Genomic DNA, 27,500 nt, shown 5'->3' with positions numbered 1-27,500 from the left:
GCGAGTGAGCGAGCGACGGTGTTCCCGGCGTGGTCCACAAGGAGTCCACAGGGCAGCGATGCGACGTTGCCCACAAAGGCAGCCGTCACAAACACCCAGCCCAACACTCGCTCCTGCTCCTGCTGCTGCTGCTGCTGCTCCTGCTGCTGCTGCTGCTGCTCCAAATCGTCGTCGTCATCGTTGTAGTCCGGCCAGAGACCTGAGAGAGTTCGCACGGCCATCGTGAACCCCACCCAGTGACACGGACATCGTGAACCCCACCCAGTGACACGGACATCGTGAACCCCACCGACCCACCCACACGGCCGTCGTGAACCCCACCCACCCAGTGATACGGCCATCGTGAACCCCACCCACTCACCCACACGGCCATCGTGAACCCCACCCACCCACACGGCCATCGTGAACCCCACCCACACGGCCATCGTGAACCCCACCCACCCACCCACACGGCCATCATGAACCCCACCCACCCACACGGCCATCGTGAACCCCACCCACCCACACGGCCATCGTGAACCCCACCCACCCACCCACACGGCCATCATGAGCCCCACCCAGTGACACGGACATCGTGAACCCCACCCACCCACACGGCCATCGTGAACCCCACCCACCCACCCACACGGCCATCATGAACCCCACCCAGTGACACGGCCGTCGTGAACCCCACCCACTCACCCACACGGCCATCGTGAACCCCACTCACCCACACGGCCATCGTGAACCCCACCCACCCACCCACACGGCCATCGTGAACCCCACCCACCCACACGGCCGTCGTGAATCCCATCCACCCACACGGCCATCGTGAACCCCACCCACCCACACGGCCATCGTGAACCCCACCCACCCACCCACACGGCCATCGTGAACCCCACCCAGTGACACGGCCGTCGTGAACCCCACCCACCCAGTGACACGGCCATCGTGAACCCCACCCACTCACCCACACGGCCATCATGAACCCCACCCACCCACCCACAGGCCATCGTGAACTCCACCCACCCACACGGCCACCGTGAACCCCACCCACCCACACGGCCGTCGTGAACCCCACCCACCCACCCACACGGCCATCGTGAATCCCATCCACCCACCCACACGGCCACCGTGAACCCCACCCACCCACACGGCCATCGTGAACCCCACCCACCCACACGGCCATCGTGAACCCCACCCACCCACACGGCCATCGTGAACCCCACCCACCCACACGGCCATCGTGAACCCCACCCACCCACACGGCCATCGTGAACCCCACCCACCCACACGGCCATCGTGAACCCCACCCACCCACACGGTCACCGTGAACCCCACCCACCCACCCACACGGCCATCGTGAACCCCACCCACTCACCCACACGGCCATCGTGAACCCCACCTAGTGACACGGCCATCGTGAACCCCACCCACCCACACGGCCATCGTTAACCCCACCCACCCACACGGCCATCGTGAACCCCACCCACCCACACGGTCACCGTGAACCCCACCCACCCACACGGTCATCGTGAACCCCACCCACCCACCCACACGGCCATCGTGAACCCCACCCACCCACACGGCCATCGTGAACCCCACCCACCCACACGGCCATCGTGAACCCCACCCACCCACACGGCCATCGTGAACCCCACCCACCCACACTGCCATCGTGAACCCCACTCACCCACCCACACGGCCATCGTGAACCCCACCCACTCACCCACACGGCCATCGTGAACCCCACCTAGTGACACGGCTATCGTGAACCCCACCCACCCACACGGCCATCGTTAACCCCACCCACTCACACGGCCATCGTGAACCCCACCCAACCACACGGTCATCGTGAACCCAACCCACCCACCCACACGGCCATCGTGAACCCCACCCACCCACACGGCCATCGTGAACCCCACCCACCCACCCACACGGCCATCGTTAACCCCACCCACCCACACGGTCATCGTGAACCCCACCCACCTTCTCTGGTCCCATTCGTTGAGTTGGATGTCTCCCAGGTTCTATCCGCCGCTTGCTGCTGCTGCCGCTGACGCGGGTGAGTAGGTGGGTGAGTAGGGGGGTGACTAGCATGCTGAGTAGGAGGGCGAGTAGAAGGGTGAGTAGTCGGGTGAGCAGGCGGGTGAGCATGAAGGTGAGCGGCGGTGTCGGGGGCTGTGTGGTTGTGGTGAACGGGCAGAAAGTAGCGCTGAGTGGTGAGCACGTGGGCCAGGGAAGGCCACCCAAACACAACTCCGGACAGCAGGAGACACTCCGTGAGGCCCAGTAGCAGTAGCACCCACCGCCTCACCCTGCTCCTCACCCTGTTCCTCGCCACCAGCGCCTGGGGGTAGTAGGGTGAGTAGGGGGGGGTAGAGTTTCGTGTGTGAACATCTCTGATGCAGTATGAGACATCTCCTGTACCAGTGGCAAAATATAGTGGTAGGTTTTTACCCTTTCAACTGGCACAAAAACTGACACCTTTATACAACAAGGCATCATGTTTGCAATAACCACAACACAAGCAGTCAAAATGCAAACAAAAAGAAACTCTGATGATGTATGCATTGTCCTTGAAGTTGATTGGTCCACACCCGAGACAGCTTTTCTTTGAGCCTAGTCTCACATGGTGTTGGAGCAGATGACGCCAAAAGGTGTACAACTGAAAGACAGCGCACTATCAGAGTATTGGGGGGCAAATCTTCCAGGGTTTTGGGGGGACCCCCCCCAATTAAAAAAAAAATCTACATTTGAAAACTCATTTCCTGCCAATTCCTTCCTAAAATATTACAAAATTCACTAACGCATGGGATGGACTTTTGATTGATTTTGTTATTTTTATTATTTTATTATTTCCCTTCTACGTGATGACTTTACCGAAAGAACCAAGAAGATGAATCCCCGCAGTCACGAAAGAAGCTTTACATCGAAAAACGCCCCCTCTGATGTTGTGATAAGCTGAGAGTGGCATTGCCCTGGTGCTGGTCACCATTTGTGGCATTGCCATCTGGTCTAGCACCGCTTGAGTTGAGGCTGTAGAGAAGGCTGTCTGTCTGTCTGTGTTGTGTGGAACAATCAGTGTCACACACACAATGGCACCACCATCACCATCGCCATCATCATCATCATAGACTAGCGGAGAAGCATGGTTTTGTGTTTGAATGTTCACTACTTTGTGTGTGTGGTGAGTGCAAGTGATAGAATTCATTGACGGAAGGTTTCAGTTTGGTGGTGCTGATGGTAGTGATGTTGTTAGTGATGGTAATGTTGTTAGTGATGGTGATGTTAGTGATGGTAGTGATGGTGATGATGGTGATGGTAGTGATGGTGATGTTAGTGATGGTAGTGATGGTGATGATGGTAGTGATGGTGATGATGGTAGTGATGGTGATGTTAGTGATGGTGATGTTAGTGATGGTAGTGATGGTGATGGTAGTGATGGTGATGATGATGTTAGTGATGGTGATGTTAGTGATGGTAGTGATGGTGATGGTAGTGATGGTGATGATGATGTTAGTGATGGTGATGATGATGTTAGTGATGGTGATGATGATGTTAGTGATGGTGATGTTAGTGATGGTGATGCTGATGATGTTAGTGATGGTGATGTTAGTGATGGTGATGTTAGTGATGGTAGTGATGGTGATGGTAGTGATGGTGATGATGATGTGATGGTGATGATGATGTTAGTGATGGTGATGATGATGTTAGTGATGGTGATGTTAGTTATGGTGATGCTGATGATGTTAGTGATGGTGATGTTAGTGATGGTGATGTTAGTGATGGTAGTGATGGTGATGGTAGTGATGGTGATGATGATGTTAGTGATGGTGATGATGATGTTAGTGATGGTGATGATGATGTTAGTGATGGTGATGTTAGTGATGGTGATGCTGATGATGTTAGTGATGGTGATGTTAGTGATGGTGATGCTGATGATGTTGCTGATGGTGATGTTTCTGGTGATGCTGATGGTGGTGATGATGGTGATGATGTTAGTGATGGTGGTGCTGATGTTGTTGTTGATTATGTTGTTGATGTTGTTGTTGATGGTGATGTTGTTGTTGGTGATGTTGTTGTTGATGTTGTTGTTGATGTTGATGCTGGTGATGCTGATGGTGGTGATGCTGATGGTGGTGATGGTGATGCTAGTGATGATGATGTTGATGATGTTGTTGTTGTTGTTGATGTTGTTGTTGATGGTGATGTTGTTGTTGTTGATGATGTTGTTGATGTTGTTGATGTGATCTGCACTGTACCATCGCTGCAGCCGCTCACGTGCACCCTGGAATCCGCGCCCTTCGCAAAGCACGTGGGAATCGATTCCCGCAAAAATCGAGCGCTACAGGAATCGACTGTCGATTTGTTTTAGACCGAGGAATCGATTCCCGCGAAACGTTTTCAGCGCAAAAAAAAAAAACGATTCTCTCTCGGGCTCACAGAGCCAGACTCGTAGAGCCAGACTGAGGTTCACAGAGCCCGACTGAGGCTCCCTCAGGGCTCACAGAGCCAGACTGAGGTTCACAGAGCCAGACTCGTAGAGCCAGACTCGTAGAGCCAGACTGAGGCTCACAGAGCCAGACTGAGGCTCCCTCAGGGCTCACAGAGCCAGACTTAAGGCTCACAGAGCCAGACTCATAGAGCCAGACTGAGGCTCATAGAGCCAGACTGAGGCTCATAGAGCCAGACTCATAGAGCCAGACTGAGGCTCATAGAGCCAGACCGAGGCTCCCTCAGGGCTCACAGAGCCAGACTTAAGGCTCACAGAACCAGACTGAGGCTCATAGAGCCAGACTGAGGCTCACAGAACCAGACTGAGGCTCATAGAGCCAGACTGAGGCATCTATAACCTGACAAAACCACATCACCAATGCAATGGAAGTCGATTTATGAATTTATTTAGTAAATATCTGCGTAAAGAAACAGTCCAGGGACTCGGAGTCTCCACTGAGACTCGGGGAGACCGGGTCTCAGGGTCAGAGTCTCCACTGAGACTCGGGGAGACCGGGTCTCAGGGTCAGAGTCTTCACTGAGACTCAGGGAGACCGGGTCTCAGGGTCAGAGTCTTCACTGAGACTCGGGGAGACCGGGTCTCAGGGTCAGAGTCTTCACTGAGACTCGGGGAGACCGGGTCTCAGGGTCAGAGTCTTCACTGAGACTCAGGGAGACCGGGTCTCAGGGTCAGAGTCTCCACTGAGACTCGGGGAGACCGGGTCTCAGGGTCAAAGTCTTCACTGAGACTCAGGGAGACCGGGTCTCAGGGTCAGAGTGAGACTCGGGGAGACCGGGTCTCAGGGTCAAAGTCTTCACTGAGACTCAGGGAGACCGGGTCTCAGGGTCAGAGTCTCCACTGAGACTCAGGGAGACCGGGTCTCAGGGTCAGAGTCTTCACTGATACTCAGGGAGACCGGGTCTCAGGGTCAGAGTCTCCATTGAGACTCAGGGAGACCGGGTCTCAGGGTCAGAGTCTCCATTGAGACTCAGGGAGACCGGGTCTCAGGGTCAGAGTCTCCACTGAGACTCGGGGAGACCGGGTCTCAGGGTCAGAGTCTTCACTGAGACTCAGGGAGACCGGGTCTCAGGGTCAAAGTCTCCACTGAGACTCAGGGAGACCGGGTCTCAGGGTCAGAGTCTTCACTGAACCTCAGGGAGACCGGGTCTCAGGGTCAGAGTCTCCACTGAGACTCAGGGAGACCGGGTCTCAGGGTCAGAGTCTCCACTGAGACACACAAAGTCACATGATGGCCATGCACCACATGCAAATCTTTAACGCGCACTCAAACGGAGTCTGACATCTGCTGCGACTGATGAGACCAAATGCTGCTGATGTGAGTCAATTGTTCTCTGTGTGAGTCTATTGTTCTGTATGTGAATCTATTGTTCTATGTGTGTCTATTGTTCTCTAGGTCTCTGTGTGAGTCTATTGTTCTCTGTGTGAGTCTATTGTTCTCTGTGTGAGTCTATTGTTCTCTGTGTGAATATAGTTCTCTAGGTCTCTGTGTGAGTCTATTGTTCTCTGTGTGAGTCTATTGTTCTCTGTGTGAGTCTATTGTTCTCTGTGTGAGTCTATTGTTCTCTAGGTCTCTGTGTGAGTCTATTGTTCTTTAGGTCTCTGTGTGAGTCTATTGTTGTCTGTGTGAGTCTATTGTTGTCTAGGTCTCTGTGTGTCTATTTTTCTTTAGATCTCTGTGTGAGTCTATTGTTCTCTGTGTGAGTCTATTGTTGTCTATGTCTCTGTGTGAGTCTATTGTTCTTTAGGTATCTGTGTGAGTCTATTGTTGTCTGTGTGAGTCTATTGTTGTCTAGGTCTCTGTGTGTCTATTGTTCTCTAGATCTCTGTGTGAGTCTATTGTTCTCTGTGTGAGTCTATTGTTGTCTATGTCTCTGTGTGAGTCTATTGTTCTTTAGGTCTCTGTGTGAGTCTATTGTTGTCTGTGTGAGTCTATTGTTGTCTAGGTCTCTGTGTGTCTATTGTTCTCTAGATCTCTGTGTGAGTCTATTGTTCTCTGTGTGAGTCTATTGTTGTCTAGGTCTCTGTGTGAGTCTATTGTTCTCTGTGTGAGTCTATTGTTCTCTGGGTGAGTCTACTGTTGTTGAGGTCTCTGTGTGAGTCTATTGTTCTCTGGGTTTCTGTGTGAGTCTATTGTTGTCTAGGTCTCTGTGTGAGTCTATTGTTCTCTGTGTGAGGCTATTGTTCTTTAGGTCTCTGTGTGAGTCTATTGTTCTTTAGGTCTCTGTGTGAGTCTATTGTTCTCTGTGTGAGACTATTGTTCTTTAGGTCTCTGTGTGAGTCTATTGTTCTCTGTGTGAGACTATTGTTCTTTAGGTCTCTGTGTGAGTCTATTGTTCTCTGTGTGAGTCTATTGTTGTCTAGGTCTCTGTGTGAGTCTATTGTTCTCTGTGTGAGACTATTGTTCTTTAGGTCTCTGTGTGAGTCTATTGTTCTCTGTGTGAGTCTATTGTTGTCTAGGTCTCTGTGTGAGTCTATTGTTCTCTGTGTGAGACTATTGTTCTTTAGGTCTCTGTGTGAGTCTATTGTTGTGTAGGTCTGGATGTGTACAGAGTTTTTGTAGATCGTTTCTACACAGTGAGTCTCTACACCAGAAAGTCTGTGGGTCTCTACTCTACACAGTGAGTGTCTACACTACACAGTGAGTCTCTACACTGTGAGTCTCTACACCAGCAAGTCTGTGGGTCTCTATTCTACACTGTGAGTGTGTGACACAGTGAGTGAGTGACACAGTGAGTGACACAGTGAGTGAGTGACACATTGAGTGTCTACACTACACAGTGTCTACTCTACACAGTGAGTGTGTGACACAGTGAGTGAGTGACACAGTGAGTGTGTGACACAGTGTCACAGTGAGTGTCACAGTGTGTGACAGTGAGTGAGTGACACAGTGAGTGTCTACTCTACACAGTGAGTGTCTACACTACACAGTGAGTGACACAGTGAGTGTCTACACTACACAGTGAGTGAGTGACACAGTGAGTGACACAGTGTCTACTCTACACAGTGAGTGACACAGTGAGTAACACAGTGAGTGAGTGAGTGACACAGTGAGTGAGTGACACAGTGAGTGAGTGACACAGTGAGTGTCTACACGGCGAGTGTGTGACACAGTGAGTGACACAGTGAGTGAGTGACACAGTGAGTGAGTGACACAGTGAGTGAGTGACACAGTGAGTGTCTACACGGCGAGTGTGTGACACAGTGAGTGACACAGTGAGTGAGTGACACAGTGAGTAACACAGTGAGTGACACAGTGAGTGAGTGACACAGTGAGTGACACAGTGAGTGACACAGTGAGTGTGTGACACAGTGAGTGACACAGTGAGTGACACAGTGAGTGACACAGTGAGTGTGTGACACAGTGAGTGACACAGTGAGTGACACAGTGAGTGACACAGTGAGTGTCTACTCTACACAGCGAGTGTGTGAGGCCAAGCCAGGCGGTGGAGGGCATCAGCCGACTGAACGAGTCTCTCGCGATATTCGAGGTGTTCGTGGTTGTGAGTGAGTGACACAGTGACACAGTGAATGTGTGACACAGTGAGTGACACAGTGAGTGACACAGTGAGTGTCTACTCTACACAGTGAATGTGTGACACAGCGAGTGTGTGACACAGTGAGTGAGTGACACAGTGAGTGACACAGTGAGTGACACAGTGTCTACACTACACAGTGAGTGTCTACACAGCGAGTGTGTGGGGCCAGGCCAGGTGGTGGAGGGCATCAGCCGACTCTATGAGTCTCTCGCGGTATTCGAGGTGTTCGTGGTTGTGAGTGAGTGATACAGTGAGTGACACAGTGTCTACACTACACAGTGAGTGTGTGACACAGTGAGTGAGTGACACAGTGAGTGTCTACTCTACACAGTGAGTGACACAGTGAGTGTCTACACTACACAGTGAGTGACACAGTGAGTGACACAGTGAGTGAGTGACACAGTGAGTGTCTACTCTACACAGTGAGTGACACAGTGAGTGACACAGTGAGTGAGTGACACAGTGAGTGTCTACTCTACACGGCGAGTGTGTCAGGCCAAGCCAGGCGGTGGAGGGCATCAGCCGACTGAACGAGTCTCTCGCGATATTCGAGGTGTTGGTGGTTGCCGGACGGGACCCCCTGCAGACCCCACAGAGCCCCCCAGCAGGCGCCAGCAATCACCCCGGTGCTGTCACTGTCACCTGCGTGGAGATCACACGTAGACACACGTGTAGGTGTGTGTGTGTGTAGGTGTGTGTGTAGGTGTGTGTGTGTGTAGGTGTGTGTGTAGGTGTGTGTGTGTGTGCGCCCGCAATCACCCCGGTGCTGTCACTGTCACCTGTGTAGAGATCACACACGGACACGTGTGTAGGTGTGTGTGTGTAGGTGTGTGTGTGTAGGTGTGTGTGTGTGTGTGGGTGTGTGTAGGTGTGTGTGTGTGTAGGTGTGTGTGTAGGTGTGTGTGTGTGTGCGCCCGCAATCACCCCGGTGCTGTCACTGTCACCTGTGTAGAGATCACACACGGACACGTGTGTAGGTGTGTGTGTGTAGGTGTGTGTGTGTAGGTGTGTGTGTGTGTGTGTAGGTGTGTGTGTGTGTAGGTGTGTGTGTAGGTGTGTGTGTGTGTGCGCCCGCAATCACCCCGGTGCTGTCACTGTCACCTGTGTAGAGATCACACACGGACACGTGTGTAGGTGTGTGTGTGTAGGTGTGTGTGTGTAGGTGTGTGTGTGTAGGTGTGTGTAGGTGTGTGTAGGTGTGTGTAGGTGTGTGTAGGTGTGTGTGCGTGTGCGCCCGCAATCACCCCGGTGCTGTCACTGTCACCTGTGTGGAGATCACACGCGGACACACGTGTAGGTGTGTGTGTAGGTGTGTGTGTAGGTGTGTGTAGGTGTGTGTGTGTGTAGGTGTGTGTGTAGGTGTGTGTGTGTGTGCGCCCGCAATCACCCCGGTGCTGTCACTGTCACCTGTGTAGAGATCACACACGGACACGTGTGTAGGTGTGTGTGTGTAGGTGTGTGTGTGTAGGTGTGTGTAGGTGTGTGTAGGTGTGTGTAGGTGTGTGTAGGTGTGTGTGCGTGTGCGCCCGCAATCACCCCGGTGCTGTCACTGTCACCTGTGTGGAGATCACACGCGGACACACGTGTAGGTGTGTGTGTAGGTGTGTGTAGGTGTGTGTGTGTGTAGGTGTGTGTGTAGGTGTGTGTGTAGATGTGTGTGTGTGTAGGTGTGTGTGTGTGTAGGTGTGTGTGTAGGTGTGTGTGTGTAGGTGTGTGTGTGTAGGTGTGTGTGTGTAGGTGTGTGTAGGTGTGTAGTGTGTGTGTGTAGGTGTGTAGGTGTGTAGCTATGTGTGTAGTGTGTGTGTGTAGGTGTGTGTGGTGTGTAGGTGTGTAGGTGTGTGTGTGTGTAGGTGTGTGTGTATAGGTGTGTGTGTAGGTGTAGGTGTGTGTGTAGGTGTGTGTGTGTGTGCGCCCGCAATCACCCCGGTACTGTCACTGTCACCTGCGTAGAGATCACACGCGGACACATGTGTAGGTGTGTGTGTGTGTAGGTATGTGTGTGTAGGTGTGTGTGTAGGTGTGTGTAGATGTGTAGGGGTGTGTGTGTGTAGGTGTGTGTGTGTGTGTAGGTGTGTGTAGATGTGTAGGGTGTGTGTGTAGGTGTGTGTGTAGGTGTGTGTCTGTAGGTGTGTGTGTGTGTAGGCGTGTGTGTGTAGGTGTGTGTGTGTAGGTGTGTGTGTAGGTGTGTGTGTGTAGGTGTGTGTGTGTCAGTGTGTGTGTAGGTGTGTGTGTAGGTGTGTGTGTGTAGGTGTGTGTGTGTAGTGTGTAGGTGTGTTTGTGTGTGTAGGTGTGTGTGTAGGTGTGTGTGTAGATGTGTGTGTGTGTAGGTGTGTGTGTAGAGTGTAGGTGTGTGTGTAGGTGTGTGTGTGTAGGTGTGTGTGTGTAGGTGTGTGTGTGTGTAGGTGTGTGTAGGTGTGTGTGTGTAGGTGTGTGTGTAGGTGTGTAGGTGTGTGTGTAGGTGTGTGTGTGTGTAGGTGTGTGTAGGTGTGTGTAGGTGTGTAGGTGTGTGTGTGTGTAGGTGTGTGTGTATAGGTGTGTGTGTAGGTGTAGGTGTGTGTGTAGGTGTGTGTGTGTGTGCGCCCGCAATCACCCCGGTACTGTCACTGTCACCTGCGTAGAGATCACACGCGGACACATGTGTAGGTGTGTGGTGTGTAGGTATGTGTGTGTAGGTGTGTGTGTAGGTGTGTGTAGATGTGTAGGGTGTGTGTGGTGTAGGTGTGTGTGTGTGTGTAGGTGTGTGTAGATGTGTAGGTGTGTGTGTAGGTGTGTGTGTGTAGGTGTGTGTGTGTAGGTGTGTGTGTGTGTAGGCGTGTGTGTGTAGGTGTGTGTGTGTAGGTGTGTGTGTAGGTGTGTGTGTGTAGGTGTGTGTGTGTAGGTGTGTGTGTAGGTGTGTGTGTAGGTGTGTGTGTGTAGGTGTGTGTGTGTAGGTGTGTGTGTGTGTAGGTGTGTGTGTAGGTGTGTGTGTGGGTGCGCCTACAATCACCCCGGTACTGTCGCTGTCACCTGCATAGAGATCACACGTGGACACCGGGCAGTGAGTGTAGGTGCGTGTGTGTGTAGGTGTGTGTGTGTAGGTGCGTGTGTGTGTAGGCGCGTGTGTGTGTAGGTGTGTGTGTGTGTATAGGCGCGTGTGTGTGTAGGTGTGTGTGTGTGTAGGCGTGTGTGTAGGCGCGTGTGTGTGTAGAGACACCCACAGAGACCCACAGAGACCCACACAGAGACCCACAGAGACACACACAGAGACCTAGACAGTGAACCACACAGAGATCCACACAGAGACCCACAGAGACACACACAGAGACACACACAGAGACCCACAGAGACACACACAGAGACCCACACAAAGACCCACACAGAAACCCACAGAGACCCACACAGAGACTCACTGAGACACACAGAGACCCACAGATACCCATAGAAACCCCACAAAGACCCACAGAAACCCCACAGAGACCCACAGAGACCCACAGAGACACCCACACAAAGACACACAGAGACACCCACAGAGACCCACACAGAGACCCACAGAGACCCACAGAAAACCCACAGAGACACCCACACAAAGACCCACACAGAGACCCACACACGAATCTCTCCGCCCCCCCCTCTCTGAGGCTCCGTTGGTCGCCATCGCATGCGCTCACCTCCGTGGAACATCCCGTAGCTGCACAGAAGCTCCCAGCCCTCGGCCGCCCCCTCGGCCGAAGTCCGACGTTCCATGCTCGGGGCGGCTCGCAGGATGGCGTCGTAGGCGATCATGGGGGCGTCATGGCCGCTGCGGCCTGCCCAGCCGTCCAGGCTCCAGGCCTTGTAGGCCTCGTCACGTCCTTCTGGGGTGGAGAGGCTCGCGGGGAACGTGGCCGTTGATGCGGTGGTGGCGGTGGTGGCGGTGGTGGTGGCGGTGGTGGTGGTGGCGGCGGTGGTGGTGGCGGTGGCGGTGGTGGCGGTGGTGGCGGTATCTTCGGCAATGTTGCGCTCCAGAAGGTAGCTACGGCGGTGACGGCGACAACAATCGACAACGAATAACTTGGAATAACAACAACCGACGACAACAACCGAAAGTGGCAGCAACAGACGACAACAACAACCGAAAACAGCAACAAACAACAATCGACAACAACCGAAAATGACAGCAACAGCAACCGACAACACTCACCCACAACAACAACCGACAACACTCACCCACAACAACAACCAACAACACTCACCTACAACAACAACCGACAACACTCACCCACAACAACAACACTCACCCACAACAACAACAACCACCATTCGCCACTAAGTGGCGGTGACGTCACCACGACGCTTGTGCCAGGCCAAGTGCACCTTGAGGCTACCACGTGAAGTGTCGAACGCCCGCTGGCAGGAGGTCACGGGGCAGACCCAGCAGGTGCCACGGGTCGACTGACTGAGATGACCGAGATGACTGGCTGATGCACCACCTGTGCCCCCTACTGTGCCAACTTGCTGTGCTTTAGCCACCCGGAGCTCCGCTCGTTGTTGTGAGCGTCGCTCCTCCGCCCTCCGTTGTTGTTGGAGGACGACTGCCTCCAAATGCCCAGTAGCGTCCTTTACGAGCCTCCTCCACTGAGGCCGATCTTGACACCGCTGGTACCAGTCATCGGCAAGTCCACTCAGCTCCACGTCCTCCTGTACCACATCACTCCATCTCTTCTCTAGCCCGTGTCACTCACTCACTCACACACTCACTCACACACTCACTCACTCACTCACCCACACACTCACCCACTCACTCACACACTCACTATCATACTCACTCACACACTCACACACTCACTCACTCACTCACCCACTCACTCACACACTCACACACTCACTCACACAATCACACACTCACTCACTCACTCACCCACTCACTCACCCACTTACTCACACACTCAATCACTCACACACTCACTCACACAATCACACACTCACTCACTCACCCACTCACTCACCCACTCACTCACCCTCTCACCCACACACTCAATCACCACATCACTCCATCTCTTCTCTAGCCCGTGTCACTCACCCACACCCACCCAAACCGACCCACACCCACTGACCCACACCCACCCACCCACACCCACTGACCCACACCCACCCACTCACCCACCCACTCACCCACCCACCCACTCACCAACCCACTCACCAACCCACCCACTCACCCACCCACTCACCCACCCACCCACTCACCCACTCACTCACCCACTCACTCACCCACCCACCCACCCACTCACCCACCCACCCACTAACCAACCCACCCACTCACCCACCCACCCACCCACTCACCCACTCACTCACCACTCACTCACCCACCCACCCACTCACCCACTCACTCACTCACTCACCCACCCACCCACCCACTCACACACCCACACACTCACACACCCCCCCACCCCCCCCCCACCCCCACACACCCACCCCCCCACCCACACCCCCACCCACACCCCCACCCACCCACACCCCCCCACCCACCCACACTCACCCACCCACCCACACCCACCCCCACCCCCACCCACTCACCCACCCACCCACACACCCACTCACCCACCCACCCATCCCCCCACCCACTTACCCACCCACACCACACCACCCCCACCCACCCACCCCCCCCCCACCCACCTCTCCCACATCGTCACAAAGTACTTCCATTGCTCCATCTCCTGCGGTGCGAGCGGTCCGGCCAGGACGAGGCGTCGAGCGGCAGGGAGAGCCCGCCGGGTCAACGTGCGACCCCACGACCCCACGGGGTCGCGTCGCACCGCACACGACACCAGCAGCGCCGCCGCCACGGCACCCAGGTAGCCTAGCAACCAGCAGCGGTGTTGTCATGACTACAGGTAGCCTAGCAACAGCGTGTGTGAGTATGTGAGTGAGTGTGTGAGTGGGTGGGTGAGTGAGTGGGTGAGTGAGTGGGTGAGTGAGTGGGTGAGTGAGTGAGTGGTTGAGTGAGTGTGTGAGTGAGTGGGTGAGTGAGTGGGTGAGTGAGTGTGTGAGTGAGTGTGTGAGTGGGTGAGTGAGTGTGTGAGTGAGTGGGTGGGTGAGTGTGAGTGGGTGAGTGGGTGAGTGAGTGTGTGAGTGGGTGAATGAGTGGGTGAGTGAGTGTGTGAGTGGCTGAGTGGGTGAGTGAGTGAGTGAGTGGGTGAGTGAGTGTGTGAGTGGGTGAGTGGGTGAGTGAGTGGGTGGGTGAGTGGGTGAGTGTGTGAGTGAGTGAGTGGGTGAGTGGGTGAGTGGTGAGTGAGTGAGTGGGTGAGTGAGTGAGTGTGTGAGTGAGTGGGTGAGTGAGTGAGTGGGTGAGTGAGTGGGTGAGTGGGTGAGTGAGTGGGTGAGTGAGTGGGTGGTGTGATGAGTGAGTGGTGGAGTGAGTGAGTGGTGGGTGAGTGAGTGGGTGGGTGAGTGGGTGAGTGTGTGAGTGAGTGAGTGTGTGGGTGGGTGAGTGGGTGAGTGAGTGAGTGGGTGAGTGGGTGAGTGGTGAGTGAGTGGGTGAGTGAGTGAGTGTGTGAGTGGGTGGGTGAGTGAGTGGGTGAGTGAGTGGGTGAGTGAGTGGGTGAGTGAGTGAGTGGTTGAGTGAGTGTGTGAGTGGTGGGTGAGTGAGTGGGTGAGTGAGTGTGTGAGTGAGTGTGTGAGTGGGTGAGTGAGTGTGTGAGTGAGTGGGTGGGTGAGTGTGAGTGGGTGAGTGGGTGAGTGAGTGTGTGAGTGGGTGAATGAGTGGGGTGAGTGAGTGTGTGAGTGGCTGAGTGGGTGAGTGAGTGAGTGAGTAGGTGAGTGAGTGTGTGAGTGGGTGAGTGGGTGAGTGAGTCGGTGGTGAGTGGGTGAGTGTGTGAGTGAGTGAGTGGGGGGGTGGAGTGGTGAGTGAGTGAGTGGGTGAGTGAGTGAGTGTGTGAGTGAGTGGGTGAGTGAGTGAGTGGGTGAGTGGGTGAGTGAGTGGGTGAGTGAGTGGGTGAGTGGTGAGTGAGTGAGTGGGTGAGTGAGTGAGTGGTGGGTGAGTGAGTGGGTGGGTGAGTGGGTGAGTGAGTGAGTGAGTGAGTGTGTGGGTGGGTGAGTGGGTGAGTGAGTGAGTGGGTGAGTGGGTGAGTGGTGAGTGAGTGGGGTGAGTGAGTGTGTGAGTGAGTGGGTGAGTGAGTGAGTGGGTGAGTGGGTGGGTGGGTGAGTGGGTGAGTGGGTGAGTGAGTGTGTGGGTGAGTGAGAGAGTGAGTGAGTGTGTGAGTGAGTGGTGAGTGAGTGGGTGAGTGAGTGGGTGAGTGGGTGAGTGGTGAGTGTGTGTGTGAGTGAGTGGTGAGTGAGTGGTGAGTGAGTGGTGGGTGAGTGGTGAGGTGAGTGGGTGAGTGATTGGGTGAGTGAGTGGTGGGTGAATGGGTGAGTGAGTGAGTGGGTGAGTGGGTGGGTGAGTGAGTGAGTGAGTGGGTGAGTGAGTGAGTGGTGGGTGAATGGGTGAGTGAGTGAGTGAGTGGGTGGGTGAGTGGGTGAGTGGGTGAGTGAGTGAGTGGGTGAGTGGGTGAGTGGTGAGTGAGTGAGTGGGTGAGTGAGTGAGTGTGTGAGTGAGTGGGTGAGTGAGTGAGTGGGTGAGTGGGTGAGTGAGTGGGTGAGTGAGTGGGTGAGTGGTGAGTGAGTGAGTGGGTGAGTGAGTGAGTGGTGGGTGAGTGAGTGGGTGGGTGAGTGGGTGAGTGTGTGAGTGAGTGAGTGAGTGTGTGGGTGGGTGAGTGGGGTGAGTGAGTGAGTGGGTGAGTGGGTGAGTGGTGAGTGAGTGGGTGAGTGAGTGTGTGAGTGAGTGGGTGAGTGAGTGAGTGGGTGAGTGGGTGGGTGGGTGAGTGGGTGAGTGGGTGAGTGAGTGTGTGGGTGAGTGAGTGAGTGAGTGAGTGTGTGAGTGAGTGGTGAGTGAGTGGGTGAGTGAGTGGGTGAGTGGGTGAGTGAGTGGTGAGTGTGTGTGTGAGTGAGTGGTGAGTGAGTGGTGAGTGAGTGGTGGGTGAGTGGTGAGGTGAGTGGGTGAGTGATTGGGTGAGTGAGTGGTGGGTGAATGGTGAGTGAGTGAGTGGGTGAGTGGGTGGGTGAGTGAGTGAGTGAGTGGGTGAGTGAGTGAGTGGTGGGTGAATGGGTGAGTGAGTGGGTGAGTGGGTGGGTGAGTGAGTGAGTGAGTGGGTGAGTGGGTGAGTGAGTGGGTGAGTGGTGGGTGAGTGGGTGAGTGAGTGGGTGAGTGAGTGTGTGAGTGGGTGAGTGGGTGAGTGAGTCGGTGGGTGAGTGGGTGAGTGTGTGAGTGAGTGAGTGGGTGAGTGGGTGAGTGGTGAGTGAGTGAGTGGGTGAGTGAGTGAGTGAGTGTGTGAGTGAGTGGGTGAGTGAGTGAGTGGGTGAGTGGGTGAGTGAGTGGGTGAGTGAGTGGGTGAGTGGTGAGTGAGTGAGTGGGTGAGTGAGTGAGTGGTGGGTGAGTGAGTGTGGTGGTGAGTGGTGAGTGTGTGAGTGAGTGAGTGAGTGGGTGAGTGAGTGAGTGGTGGGTGAGTGAGTGAGTGGGTGGGTGAGTAAGTGGGTGAGTGAGTGAGTGAGTATGTGAGTGAGTGGTGAGTGTGTGTGTGAGTATGTGAGTGAGTGGTGAGTGTGTGTGTGAGTGAGTGGTGAGTGTGTGTGTGAGTGAGTGAGTGAGTGGGTGAGTGGGTGGGTGAGTGAGTGAGTATGTGAGTGAGTGGTGGGTGAGTGGTGAGTGTGTGTGTGAGTGAGTGGTGAGTGTGTGTGTGAGTGAGTGGTGAGTGAGTGAGTATGTGAGTGAGTGAGTGAGTGGGTGAGTGGGTGAGTGTGTGAGTGAGTGGTGAGTGAGTGTGTGAGTGAGTGGTGGGTGAGTGGTGAGGTGAGTACCTGTTGGGTTGTTGTGAGTCATCTTGCCACTCACCAAGCTCACCTCAACCAGATCATCAAGCTGCTCTTCACGTGGATACCTACACACAACAACCACCACAACAACCACCACAACAATCACCACCATCACTACCACAACCATCACTACCACCACCACCACAACCACCACAACAACCACAACCATCACTACCACAACCACCACCACCATCACTACCACAACCACCACCACCACCACAACAAGCTTGACTCAATGTATCACTCGGCCTTAAGATTTGCATTGAACTGCCCATATAGGACTCACCACTGTGATCTCTACATTGGGTCAAACTTAACATCTCTGAATGTTCGACGGCTTGTGCACCAGATCTTACTTGCAAAAAAATCCGCAGACTACCTGCTGGATCTCCTCTCTGTTTCAAAGAACAAATTTGACCTAAGGTCTTCGCTCATTTACCAGCTTCACATTCCCTATTGCCGCACAAATACTGGAGGAAAGGCCTTTGCTATTGATGCCCCCAGGGTCTGGAATGCTATTTCCAAGAAACTGCAACTTGAGTCACTACCTGTGAGATCTTCACTCAAAACTGCTCTAGAGGAGTTGTGCACCTCGAGCTGCCACAGCAATTTAGTGGCCTAAAATAAAATGTTTCGCTCCGGATGATCGCTGCAAAGTATGATCTGTGTTTTGATTTAGTGTGCTGATCTTAAAGGTGCATTGAAAAATGTTGATACTCAGACTGATGCTCCTACTGTTGTTGTGGAGTGACTCATGCAGCCAGCTATGACTGCAGAGTTTGGTGGTGGTACATGTTGTTTATGTCGTTTATTGTAAAAACTCGGTCACAGTTCCTATGATCACCGTTACATTGCTTTTATGGCTTTATTTTGGTGATTTTCGAAAAGTTTTTTGGTTTGGCCATGTTTGTGTTGTTGTAGTACAGAGTTAGACTGATGGCCTTAATCTAAGTTGTCTTGTGGTTGTTGTTGTTGTTTGTTGTAGTACAGAGTTAGACTGTATTTCGATTTAAAGCTTTCGTGACTGCAGGGATTCATCTTCTTGGTTCTTTCGGTAAAGTCACGTAGAAGGGAAGTAATAAAATAATAAAAATAAAACAATTCTCACGACGTTTCGGCCACAACGCAAGCAGCCGTCCTCAGGTGAAAACCAGGTCCGTCGAGGCGACAGAGTCTGAATGAAACAGCACACGAGCTTGGAGCATATATATAAGCTGGGCGCATTGACAAAGGAATTTGCATATTAAAAGGAATTTAGCATATTTATGGGAAATGCAGGAATGTGATTAGTACTGCATATGCATGTGCATTATGCAGGATTAACAGCATCAAAGGGAGCTGCAGTTACAGCTGCTGCTGCAGTTGCTGCTGCTGCTGCAGTTGCTGCTGCTGCTGCAGTTGCTGCTGCTGCTGCACTTGCTGCTGCTGCTGCAGTTGCTGCCTTATCCATTTTAATATAACACTATGTATTATTCTACCCACCCTAATGTGTATCACACTGCTATATGTTTACTATACAATTACGACACCATACATTACTCTGCACACTGCACCATGCCAGTGAGTGGAACGCGGTCTGAAAGTCACCGTAAACGTGAACACAATCAGTTAAGATCCGAAATGGTTTATTACGTCCTTCCAATGATTGCTAAGCCAGAATCCATCTTCTCGGTTGAAATTGTCTCTGTGTTTGTATATGTGGATCGCCTCATGAACGAATCTCTCATGATAGCCAGATGGCTTGCAGAGAACCTCTGTCTTGGAGAAGTCAATGTCATGTGAGCCCACTGAATTGTAACAGTGATCTGCCACGGCTGAGGTGTTTGTCCTACCGTGTTTCAGGTCTGCCTTATGTTCACGGATGCGGTCCGAGACATGTCGTTTGGTTTCTCCAATGTAACTGCTACCACAGAGGCAACTTAGTTTGTAGACGCCAGGGTACTGTATGTCTGGAACCACATCTTTTACAGACGGGACCAGATCACGGATTTTATGTACTGTGTTGAATCGGACCTGGATCTTGTGTTTAATCAGGATTTTGGAGATCTTTTTTGTGACCCCAGCAATGTAGGGTAAGGTGATGGTCTTGAAAGGCTCCTCAACAGGATCCTTCTTGATGGTTGGAGTGATGGCTTTGCGGATTGTGTAGTCGGAGTAACCATTAGCCTTAAGAGCTTGGCGTACGTGTTTGAGTTCACTGGAAATGTGTTCATGGTCGGAGATGCATTGGGCTCTATGATATAGAGTCTTGATGAGGGAATTCTTCTGGGATGGATGGTGGTGGGAATCCGGTAAGAGGTACGTAGACGACACTTTTGTCATCTGGCCACATGGCCGGCCTGCTCTAGACCAATTTCTCGACCACATCAATTCCATACACCCAGCCATCAGATTCACCATGGAAGTCGAAAATGATGGCAAGCTACCCTTTTTGGATGTCCTAATCAAAAGGAGACCTGATGGTTCAATGAGCCACTCTGTCTACAGGAAAGCCACCCACACGGATGCTTATCTAAAACCGGATTCCCACCACCAGAAGAATTCCCTCATCAAGACTCTATATCATAGAGCCCAATGCATCTCCGACCATGAACACATTTCCAGTGAACTCAAACACGTACGCCAAGCTCTTAAGGCTAATGGTTACTCCGACTACACAATCCGCAAAGCCATCACTCCAACCATCAAGAAGGATCCTGTTGAGGAGCCTTTCAAGACCATCACCTTACCCTACATTGCTGGGGTCACAAAAAAGATCTCCAAAATCCTGATTAAACACAAGATCCAGGTCCGATTCAACACAGTACATAAAATCCGTGATCTGGTCCCGTCTGTAAAAGATGTGGTTCCAGACATACAGTACCCTGGCGTCTACAAACTAAGTTGCCTCTGTGGTAGCAGTTACATTGGAGAAACCAAACGACATGTCTCGGACCGCATCCGTGAACATAAGGCAGACCTGAAACACGGTAGGACAAACACCTCAGCCGTGGCAGATCACTGTTACAATTCAATGGGCTCACATGACATTGACTTCTCCAAGACAGAGGTTCTCTGCAAGCCATCTGGCTATCATGAGAGATTCGTTCATGAGGCGATCCACATATACAAACACAGAGACAATTTCAACCGAGAAGATGGATTCTGGCTTAGCAATCATTGGAAGGACGTAATAAACCATTTCGGATCTTAACTGATTGTGTTCACGTTTACGGTGACTTTCAGACCGCGTTCCACTCACTGGCATGGTGCAGTGTGCAGAGTAATGTATGGTGTCGTAATTGTATAGTAAACATATAGCAGTGTGATACACATTAGGGTGGGTAGAATAATACATAGTGTTATATTAAAATGGATAAGGCAGCAACTGCAGCAGCAGCAGCAAGTGCAGCAGCAGCAGCAACTGCAGCAGCAGCAGCAACTGCAGCAGCAGCAGCAACTGCAGCAGCAGCAGCAACTGCAGCAGCAGCAGCAACTGCAGCAGCAGCAGCAACTGCAGCAGCAGCTGTAACTGCAGCTCCCTTTGATGCTGTTAATCCTGCATAATGCACATGCATATGCAGTACTAATCACATTCCTGCATTTCCCATAAATATGCTAAATTCCTTTTAATATGCAAATTCCTTTGTCAACGTCGTGAGAATTGTTTTATTATGTTTTATTTTTATTATTTTATTACTTCCCTTCTACGTGACTTTACCGAAAGAACCAAGAAGAAGAGTTAGACTGATGACCTTAATCTAAGTTGTCTTGTGGTTGTTGTTTGTGTTTGTTGTAGTACAGAGTTAGACTGATGGCCTTAATCTAAGTTGTCTTGTGGTTGTTGTTGTTTGTGTTGTTGTAGTACAGAGTTAGACTGATGGCCTTAATCTAAGTTGTCTTGTGGTTGTTGTTGTTTGTGTTGTTGTAGTACAGAGTTAGACTGATGGCCTTAATCTAAGTTGTCTTGTGGTTGTTGTTGTTGTTTGTTGTAGTACAGAGTTAGACTGATGGCCTTAATCTAAGTTGTCTTGTTGTTGTTGTTGTTTGTTGTAGTACAGAGTTAGACTGATGGCCTTAATCTAAGTTGTCTTGTGGTTGTTGTTGTTTGTGTTGTTGTAGTACAGAGTTAGACTGATGGCCTTAATCTAAGTTGTCTTGTGGTTGTTGTTGTTTGTGTTGTTGTAGTACAGAGTTAGACTGATGGCCTTAATCTAAGTTGTCTTGTGGTTGTTGTTGTTTGTGTTGTTGTAGTACAGAGTTAGACTGATGGCCTTAATCTAAGTTGTCTTGTGGTTGTTGTTGTTTGTGTTGTTGTAGTACAGAGTTAGACTGATGGCCTTAATCTAAGTTGTCTTGTGGTTGTAGTACAGAGTTAGACTGATGGCCTTAATCTAAGTTGTCTTGTTGTTGTTGTTGTTGTTTGTGTTGTTGTAGTACAGAGTTAGACTGATGGCCTTAATCTAAGTTGTCTTGTGGTTGTTGTTGTTGTTTGTTGTAGCACAGAGTTAGACTGATGGCCTTAATCTAAGTTGTCTTGTGGTTGTTGTTTGTGTTTGTTGTAGTACAGAGTTAGACTGATGGCCTTAATCTAAGTTGTCTTGTGGTTGTTGTTGTTTGTGTTGTTGTAGTACAGAGTTAGACTGATGGCCTTAATCTAAGTTGTCTTGTGGTTGTTGTTGTTGTTTGTTGTAGCACAGAGTTAGACTGATGGCCTTAATCTAAGTTGTCTTGTTGTTGTTGTTGTTGTTTGTTGTAGTACAGAGTTAGACTGATGGCCTTAATCGAAGTTGTCTTGTTGTTGTTGTTGTTTGTTGTAGCACAGAGTTAGACTGATGGCCTTAATCTAAGTTGTCTTGTGGTTGTTGTTGTTTGTGTTGTTGTAGTACAGAGTTAGACTGATGGCCTTAATCTAAGTTGTCTTGTGGTTGTTGTTGTTTGTGTTGTAGTACAGAGTTAGACTGATGGCCTTAATCTAAGTTGTCTTGTTGTTGTTGTTGTTTGTTGTAGTACAGAGTTAGACTGATGGCCTTAATCTAAGTTGTCTTGTGGTGGTTGTTGTTGTTGTTTGTTGTAGTACAGAGTTAGACTGATGGCCTTAATCTAAGTTGTCTTGTGGTTGTTGTTGTTGTTTGTTGTAGTACAGAGTTAGACTGATGGCCTTAATCTAAGTTGTCTTGTGGTTGTTGTTGTTTGTGTTGTTGTAGTACAGAGTTAGACTGATGGCCTTAATCTAAGTTGTCTTGTGGTTGTTGTTGTTTGTGTTGTTGTAGTACAGAGTTAGACTGATGGCCTTAATCTAAGTTGTCTTGTGGTTGTTGTTGTTTGTGTTGTTGTAGTACAGAGTTAGACTGATGGCCTTAATCTAAGTTGTCTTGTGGTTGTTGTTGTTTGTGTTGTTGTAGTACAGAGTTAGACTGATGGCCTTAATCTAAGTTGTCTTGTGGTTGTTGTTGTTTGTGTTGTTGTAGTACAGAGTTAGACTGATGGCCTTAATCTAAGTTGTCTTGTGGTTGTTGTTGTTGTTTGACTTGCATTCCACTGGGATATTTGCACGCAGTGTCGGTGTACGGTGATTTTTCTGCAATATTTAACAGTCTTTTCTTGGATTTTCTGTTTGCACTCAGTCACTTTAAGATGTTTTCTTGTTCATGTTTTTTGTTTGTTGCGGTTGCACCCGATTCAAGAGCCGAATGGCTCACAGGGCTCTATCTAATACATGAACTTGAACCACCACCCTCACTACCAAAACACCACTACCACCACCACAACAACCACAACCACCATCACAACCACAACCATCACAACCACAACCACCACTACCACAACAACCACCATCACAACCACCACCACAACAACCACAACCACCACTACCACAACAACCACCATCACAACCACAACCATCACAACCACAACCACCACCATCACAACCACAACCATCACAACCACAACCACCACTACCACAACCACAACCATCACAACCACAACCATCACAACCACAACCACCACCACAACAACCACAACCACCACCACAACCATCACAACCACAACCACCACTACCACAACCACAACCATCACTACCACAACCACCACTACCACAACCACCACCACAACAACCACAACCACCACCACCACCACAACAACAACCCAGGTGGCAGAAAGAGCCCCCCCCAACCGGAAGTGCCCCCCCCCCCAACAGGAAGTCGCCCCCCCCCAACAGGAAGTGCCCCTCCCCCAACAGGAAGTGGCCCCTCCCCCAACAGGAAGTGCCCCTCCCCCAACAGGAAGTGCCCCCCCCCCAACAGGAAGTGCCCCTCCCCCAACAGGAAGTCGCCCCCCCCCACCCCCCCTGCGTAGGTGGTGGTGTCACGTGACAGGGCGGTGTCACGTGACCGTACGCGTCACCGTAGCCCGATGCACATGGCCCGCATGGCGGCGCCGCAGCCGGTGGCGTTGGGGCTGAAGGGGACGCGGAAGCCGCCTGGAGAGCCGGGGCGTAGCTGGGACGTGCCTGGAGACACGCGCAGACACACAGAGACACTGAGACACACACGCAGAGACACACACACACACAGACACACAGAGACACAGAGAGACACTAAGACACAGAGACACACACAGAGACACACAGAGACACAGAGACACACACGCAGAGACACACACACACAGAGACACACAGAGACACAGAGAGACACTAAGACACAGAGACACACACAGAGACACACAGAGACACAGAGAGACACTAAGACACAGAGACACACACAGAGACACACACACAGAGAGACAGAGAGACAGAGACACACAGAGACACACACAGAGAGACAGAGAGCCAGGGCGTAGCTGGGACGTGCCTGGAGACACACGCAGAGACACACAGAGACACAGAGACACAGAGACACACAGAGAGACAGAGAGACACAGAGAGACACAGACACAGAGACAGAGAGCCAGGGCGTAGCTGGGACGTGCCTGGAGACACACGCAGAGACACACACAGAGACACAGAGAGACACAGAGAGACACAGAGACAGAGAGAGACACACAGAGACACTAAGACACAGAGACACACAGAGACACAGAGACACAGAGACACACACAGAGACAGAGAGAGACACACAGAGACACTAAGACACAGAGACACACAGAAGCCGCCTGGAGAGCCAGGGCGTAGCTGGGACGTCCCTAGAGAGACATGCAGAGAGAGACACACAGAGACACTAAGACACAGAGAGACAGAGAGACACAGAGACACAGAGACACACACAGAGACAGAGAGACACAGAGACACAGAGACACAGAGACACACAGAGACACACACAGAGACACAGAGACACACAGAGACACAGAGAGACAGAGACACACAGAGACACACACAGAGACACAGAGACACACAGAGACACAGAGAGACACAGAGAGACAGAGACATACACAGAGAGACACAGAGAGACACAGAGAGACAGAGACACACAGAGAGACACAGAGAGACACAGAGAGACAGAGACATACACAGAGAGACACAGAGAGGCACAGAGAGACAGAGACACACACAGAGAGACACAGAGAGACACAGAGAGACAGAGAGCCAGGGCGTAGCTGGGACGTGCCTAGAGACACAGACACACACACAGAGAGACACACAGAGACACACAGAGAGACACAGACAGAGACACAGAGAGACAGAGAGCCAGGGCGTAGCTGGGACGTGCCTGGAGAGACACAGAGCCACACACAGAGACACACACAGAGACACACACAGAGACACAGAGACACGCAGAGAGACAGAGAGCCGGGGCGTAGCTGGGACGTGCCTGGAGACACAGAGAGACACAGACAGAGACACATACAGAGACACAGAGACACAGAGAGACACAGAGAGACACATACAGAGACACACACAGAGACACAGAGAGACACTAAGACACAGAGACAGACAGAGAGCCGGGGCGTAGCTGGGACGTGCCTGTGGAGAGACACAGAGACACACACAGAGACACACACAGAGACACACACATAGACACAGAGACACGCAGAGAGACATAGAGCCGGGGCGTAGCTGGGACGTGCCTGCAGAGACACAGACACACAGAGACACTAAGAGAGACAGACACAGAGACACACACAGAGACACAGACACACAGAGACACAGACAGAGACACGCAGAGACACACAGAGACACACAGAGACACACACAGAGAGACAGAGAGACAGAGAGAGACACAGAGACAGAGAGACAGAGAGCCAGGGCGTAGCTGGGACGTGCCTAGAGACACACAGAGACACAGAGACACAGAGAGACACAGAGAGACAGACACACACAGAGACACACACAGATACACTAAGACACAGAGACAGAGAGCCAGGGCGTAGCTGGGACATGCCTAGAGAGACACACAGAGACACAGAGAGACACAGAGACACAGACACACACAGAGACACACACAGAGACACACACAGAGACAGAGAGACAGGGCGTAGCTGGGACGTGCCTGTGGAGACACACAGAGACACAGAGAGACACACACAGAGAGACAGAGAGACACACACAGAGACACACAGAGACACAGAGAGACACACACAGAGACACACAGAGACACACAGAGACACAGAGAGACAGAGAGCCAGGGCGTAGCTGGGACGCGCCTAGAGACACGCAGAGACACACAGATACACTAAGACACAGAGAGACAGAGACAGAGAGACACACACAGAGACAGAGAGACAGGGCGTAGCTGGGACGCGCCTGTGGAGACACACAGAGACACACAGAGACACAGACACAGACAGAGACACACATACAGAGACACAGAGAGACAGACACACACACAGACACTAAGACACACACAGAGACACAGACAGACACATACAGAGACACACAGAGAGACACAGAGAGACACAGAGACACAGAGACACACACACAGAGACACAGAGAGAGACACGCAGAGACACAGAGACACAGAGACAGAGAGACACAGAGACACGGAGACACGGAGACACAGAGAAACAGAGAGACATAGACACAGAGATACACACACAGAGATACACACAGAGACAGAGAGACACATAGAGACAGAGAGACAGTCAGAGACACAGAGACACAGACAGACACACAGACAGACAGAGACACAGACAGATACAAAGACAGAGAGAGAGACACGGGCAGATAAAGAGACAGAGAGACATGGGGAGACACAGAGACAGAGAGAGACACGGGGAGACACAGAAACAGAGACACGGGGAGATACAGAGACAGACACGGGGGGATACAGAGACAGAGAGAGAGACACGGGGAGAGATGTGTGTATATATGCGGAGATAATAAAACGGACACACACACGGACAGTGATACACATACATTGACACACAGTGACACACACAGACATTGACACACAACAACAACCGCCATTCGCCACTAAGTGGCAGTGACGTCACTACGACGCTTGTGCCAGGCCATGTACCATGTACAATGCGTGTACAGTGCACGTACCGTGTTTGTACAGTGCCTTTCGGTGTGTGTACAGTGTTTACCCAGAATGCTCGTGGGGCCTGGCTTCCTGCCCTCCATGTCCAACATGGCCGCCACGTAGCCGGCAGCCATTTTGTGGAAGAGGACTTCCTTGGCTTGTGCATCTAAAGTCAACAACAACCACAACAACAACAGCAACAACAACGACCAAACATCAACAACAACCACACATGCACATCTACAACTACACACCAACAAACTGGGTCTCTGAGTCACACACTCACCAACTTACTAACTTACCCACTCACTCACCCACTCACCCACTCACCCACTCACTCACTCACTCACCCACTTACTCACCCACTCACTCACTCACTCACCCACTAATTCACCCACTTACCCACTCACTCACTCACCCACTTACTCACCCACTCACTCACTCACTCACCCACTCACCCACTCACCCACTCACTCACTCACCCACTTACTCACCCACTCACTCACCCACTCACTCACCCACTCACTCACTCAATCACTCACTCACCCACTAATTCACCCACTTACCCACTCACTCACTCACCCACTTACTCACCCACTCAACAACAACAACCACCATTCGCCACTAAGTGGCGGTGACGTCACCACGATGCTTGTGCCAGGCTAGGTGCACGTTGAGGCCACGTGAAGTGTTCAACGCCCGCTGACATGAGGTCACTGGACAGACCCAGGTGCCACGGGTTAACTGACTGAGTGGCTGATGCACCACTTGTGCCTCCTCCTGTGCCAACTTGCTTTGCTTTAGCCACCCGGCACTCGGCTCGTTGTTGTGAGCGTCACTCCTCTGCCTTCCAACGGAGGGCGACTGCCTCCAACTGCCCAGTAGCGTCCTTCACGAGCCTCTTCCACAGAGGCCGATCTTGACACCGCTGGTACCAGTCATCGGCAAGTTCAATCAGCTCCACGTCCTCCTGTACCACATCAGTCCATCTCTTCTCTAGCCCGTGCCACACCCGTTTAGCCCCCTCGATCTGGCCGAACAAAAGCTGTTTAGCCATGCGGTGGCTGGGCATGCGGGCTACATGACCCAGCCAACGCAGCCTTGTCTGCCGGAGGAGCTCACCGATGGGACTTTGTCCAGATCTTTCAAGGATTTGTGAGC

General features: G+C 51.9%; 2 protein-coding genes across 2 annotated transcripts in view; both read right to left on the bottom strand.

Annotated features, from left to right (window-relative positions):
- The window catches only part of LOC133362085 (activating signal cointegrator 1 complex subunit 2 homolog), a gene marked incomplete at its 3' end in the record, with an annotated part of 4,309 nt that extends 3 nt beyond the window's left edge, over window positions 1-4,306 (bottom strand). Inside the window, exons 1-3 of the mRNA XM_061581050.1 lie at window positions 4,245-4,306; window positions 1,969-2,329; window positions 1-199 (exon numbers count right to left, since the gene is read on the bottom strand). The exon at window positions 1-199 is cut by the window's left edge and continues 3 nt beyond it. Of these exons, the coding sequence (XP_061437034.1) occupies window positions 1-199; window positions 1,969-2,329; window positions 4,245-4,247 (563 nt within the window). The remainder of the gene's footprint in view (window positions 200-1,968; window positions 2,330-4,244) is intronic.
- Window positions 4,307-4,867: 561 nt separating this feature from the next.
- Window positions 4,868-26,500, bottom strand: LOC133362082 (ADP-ribosylhydrolase ARH1-like). The gene is made up of 6 exons (XM_061581047.1): window positions 26,404-26,500; window positions 23,284-23,389; window positions 16,885-16,964; window positions 13,666-13,849; window positions 11,682-12,025; window positions 4,868-8,676 (listed from the first exon to the last, which is right to left on the bottom strand). Exons 1-6 carry the CDS (start codon window positions 26,471-26,473, stop codon window positions 8,510-8,512), a joined length of 951 nt encoding a protein of 316 aa, XP_061437031.1. The 5' UTR covers window positions 26,474-26,500; the 3' UTR covers window positions 4,868-8,509.
- Between the last annotated feature and the right edge of the window lie 1,000 nt (window positions 26,501-27,500).

Source organism: Lethenteron reissneri, unplaced genomic scaffold (assembly GCF_015708825.2).
Source record: "Lethenteron reissneri isolate LAM-NWPU_2019-01 unplaced genomic scaffold, ASM1570882v1 scaffold_136, whole genome shotgun sequence".
Lineage (NCBI taxonomy): Eukaryota > Metazoa > Chordata > Hyperoartia > Petromyzontiformes > Petromyzontidae > Lethenteron > Lethenteron reissneri.
This window is presented reverse-complemented; position numbering and strand designations above follow the sequence as displayed.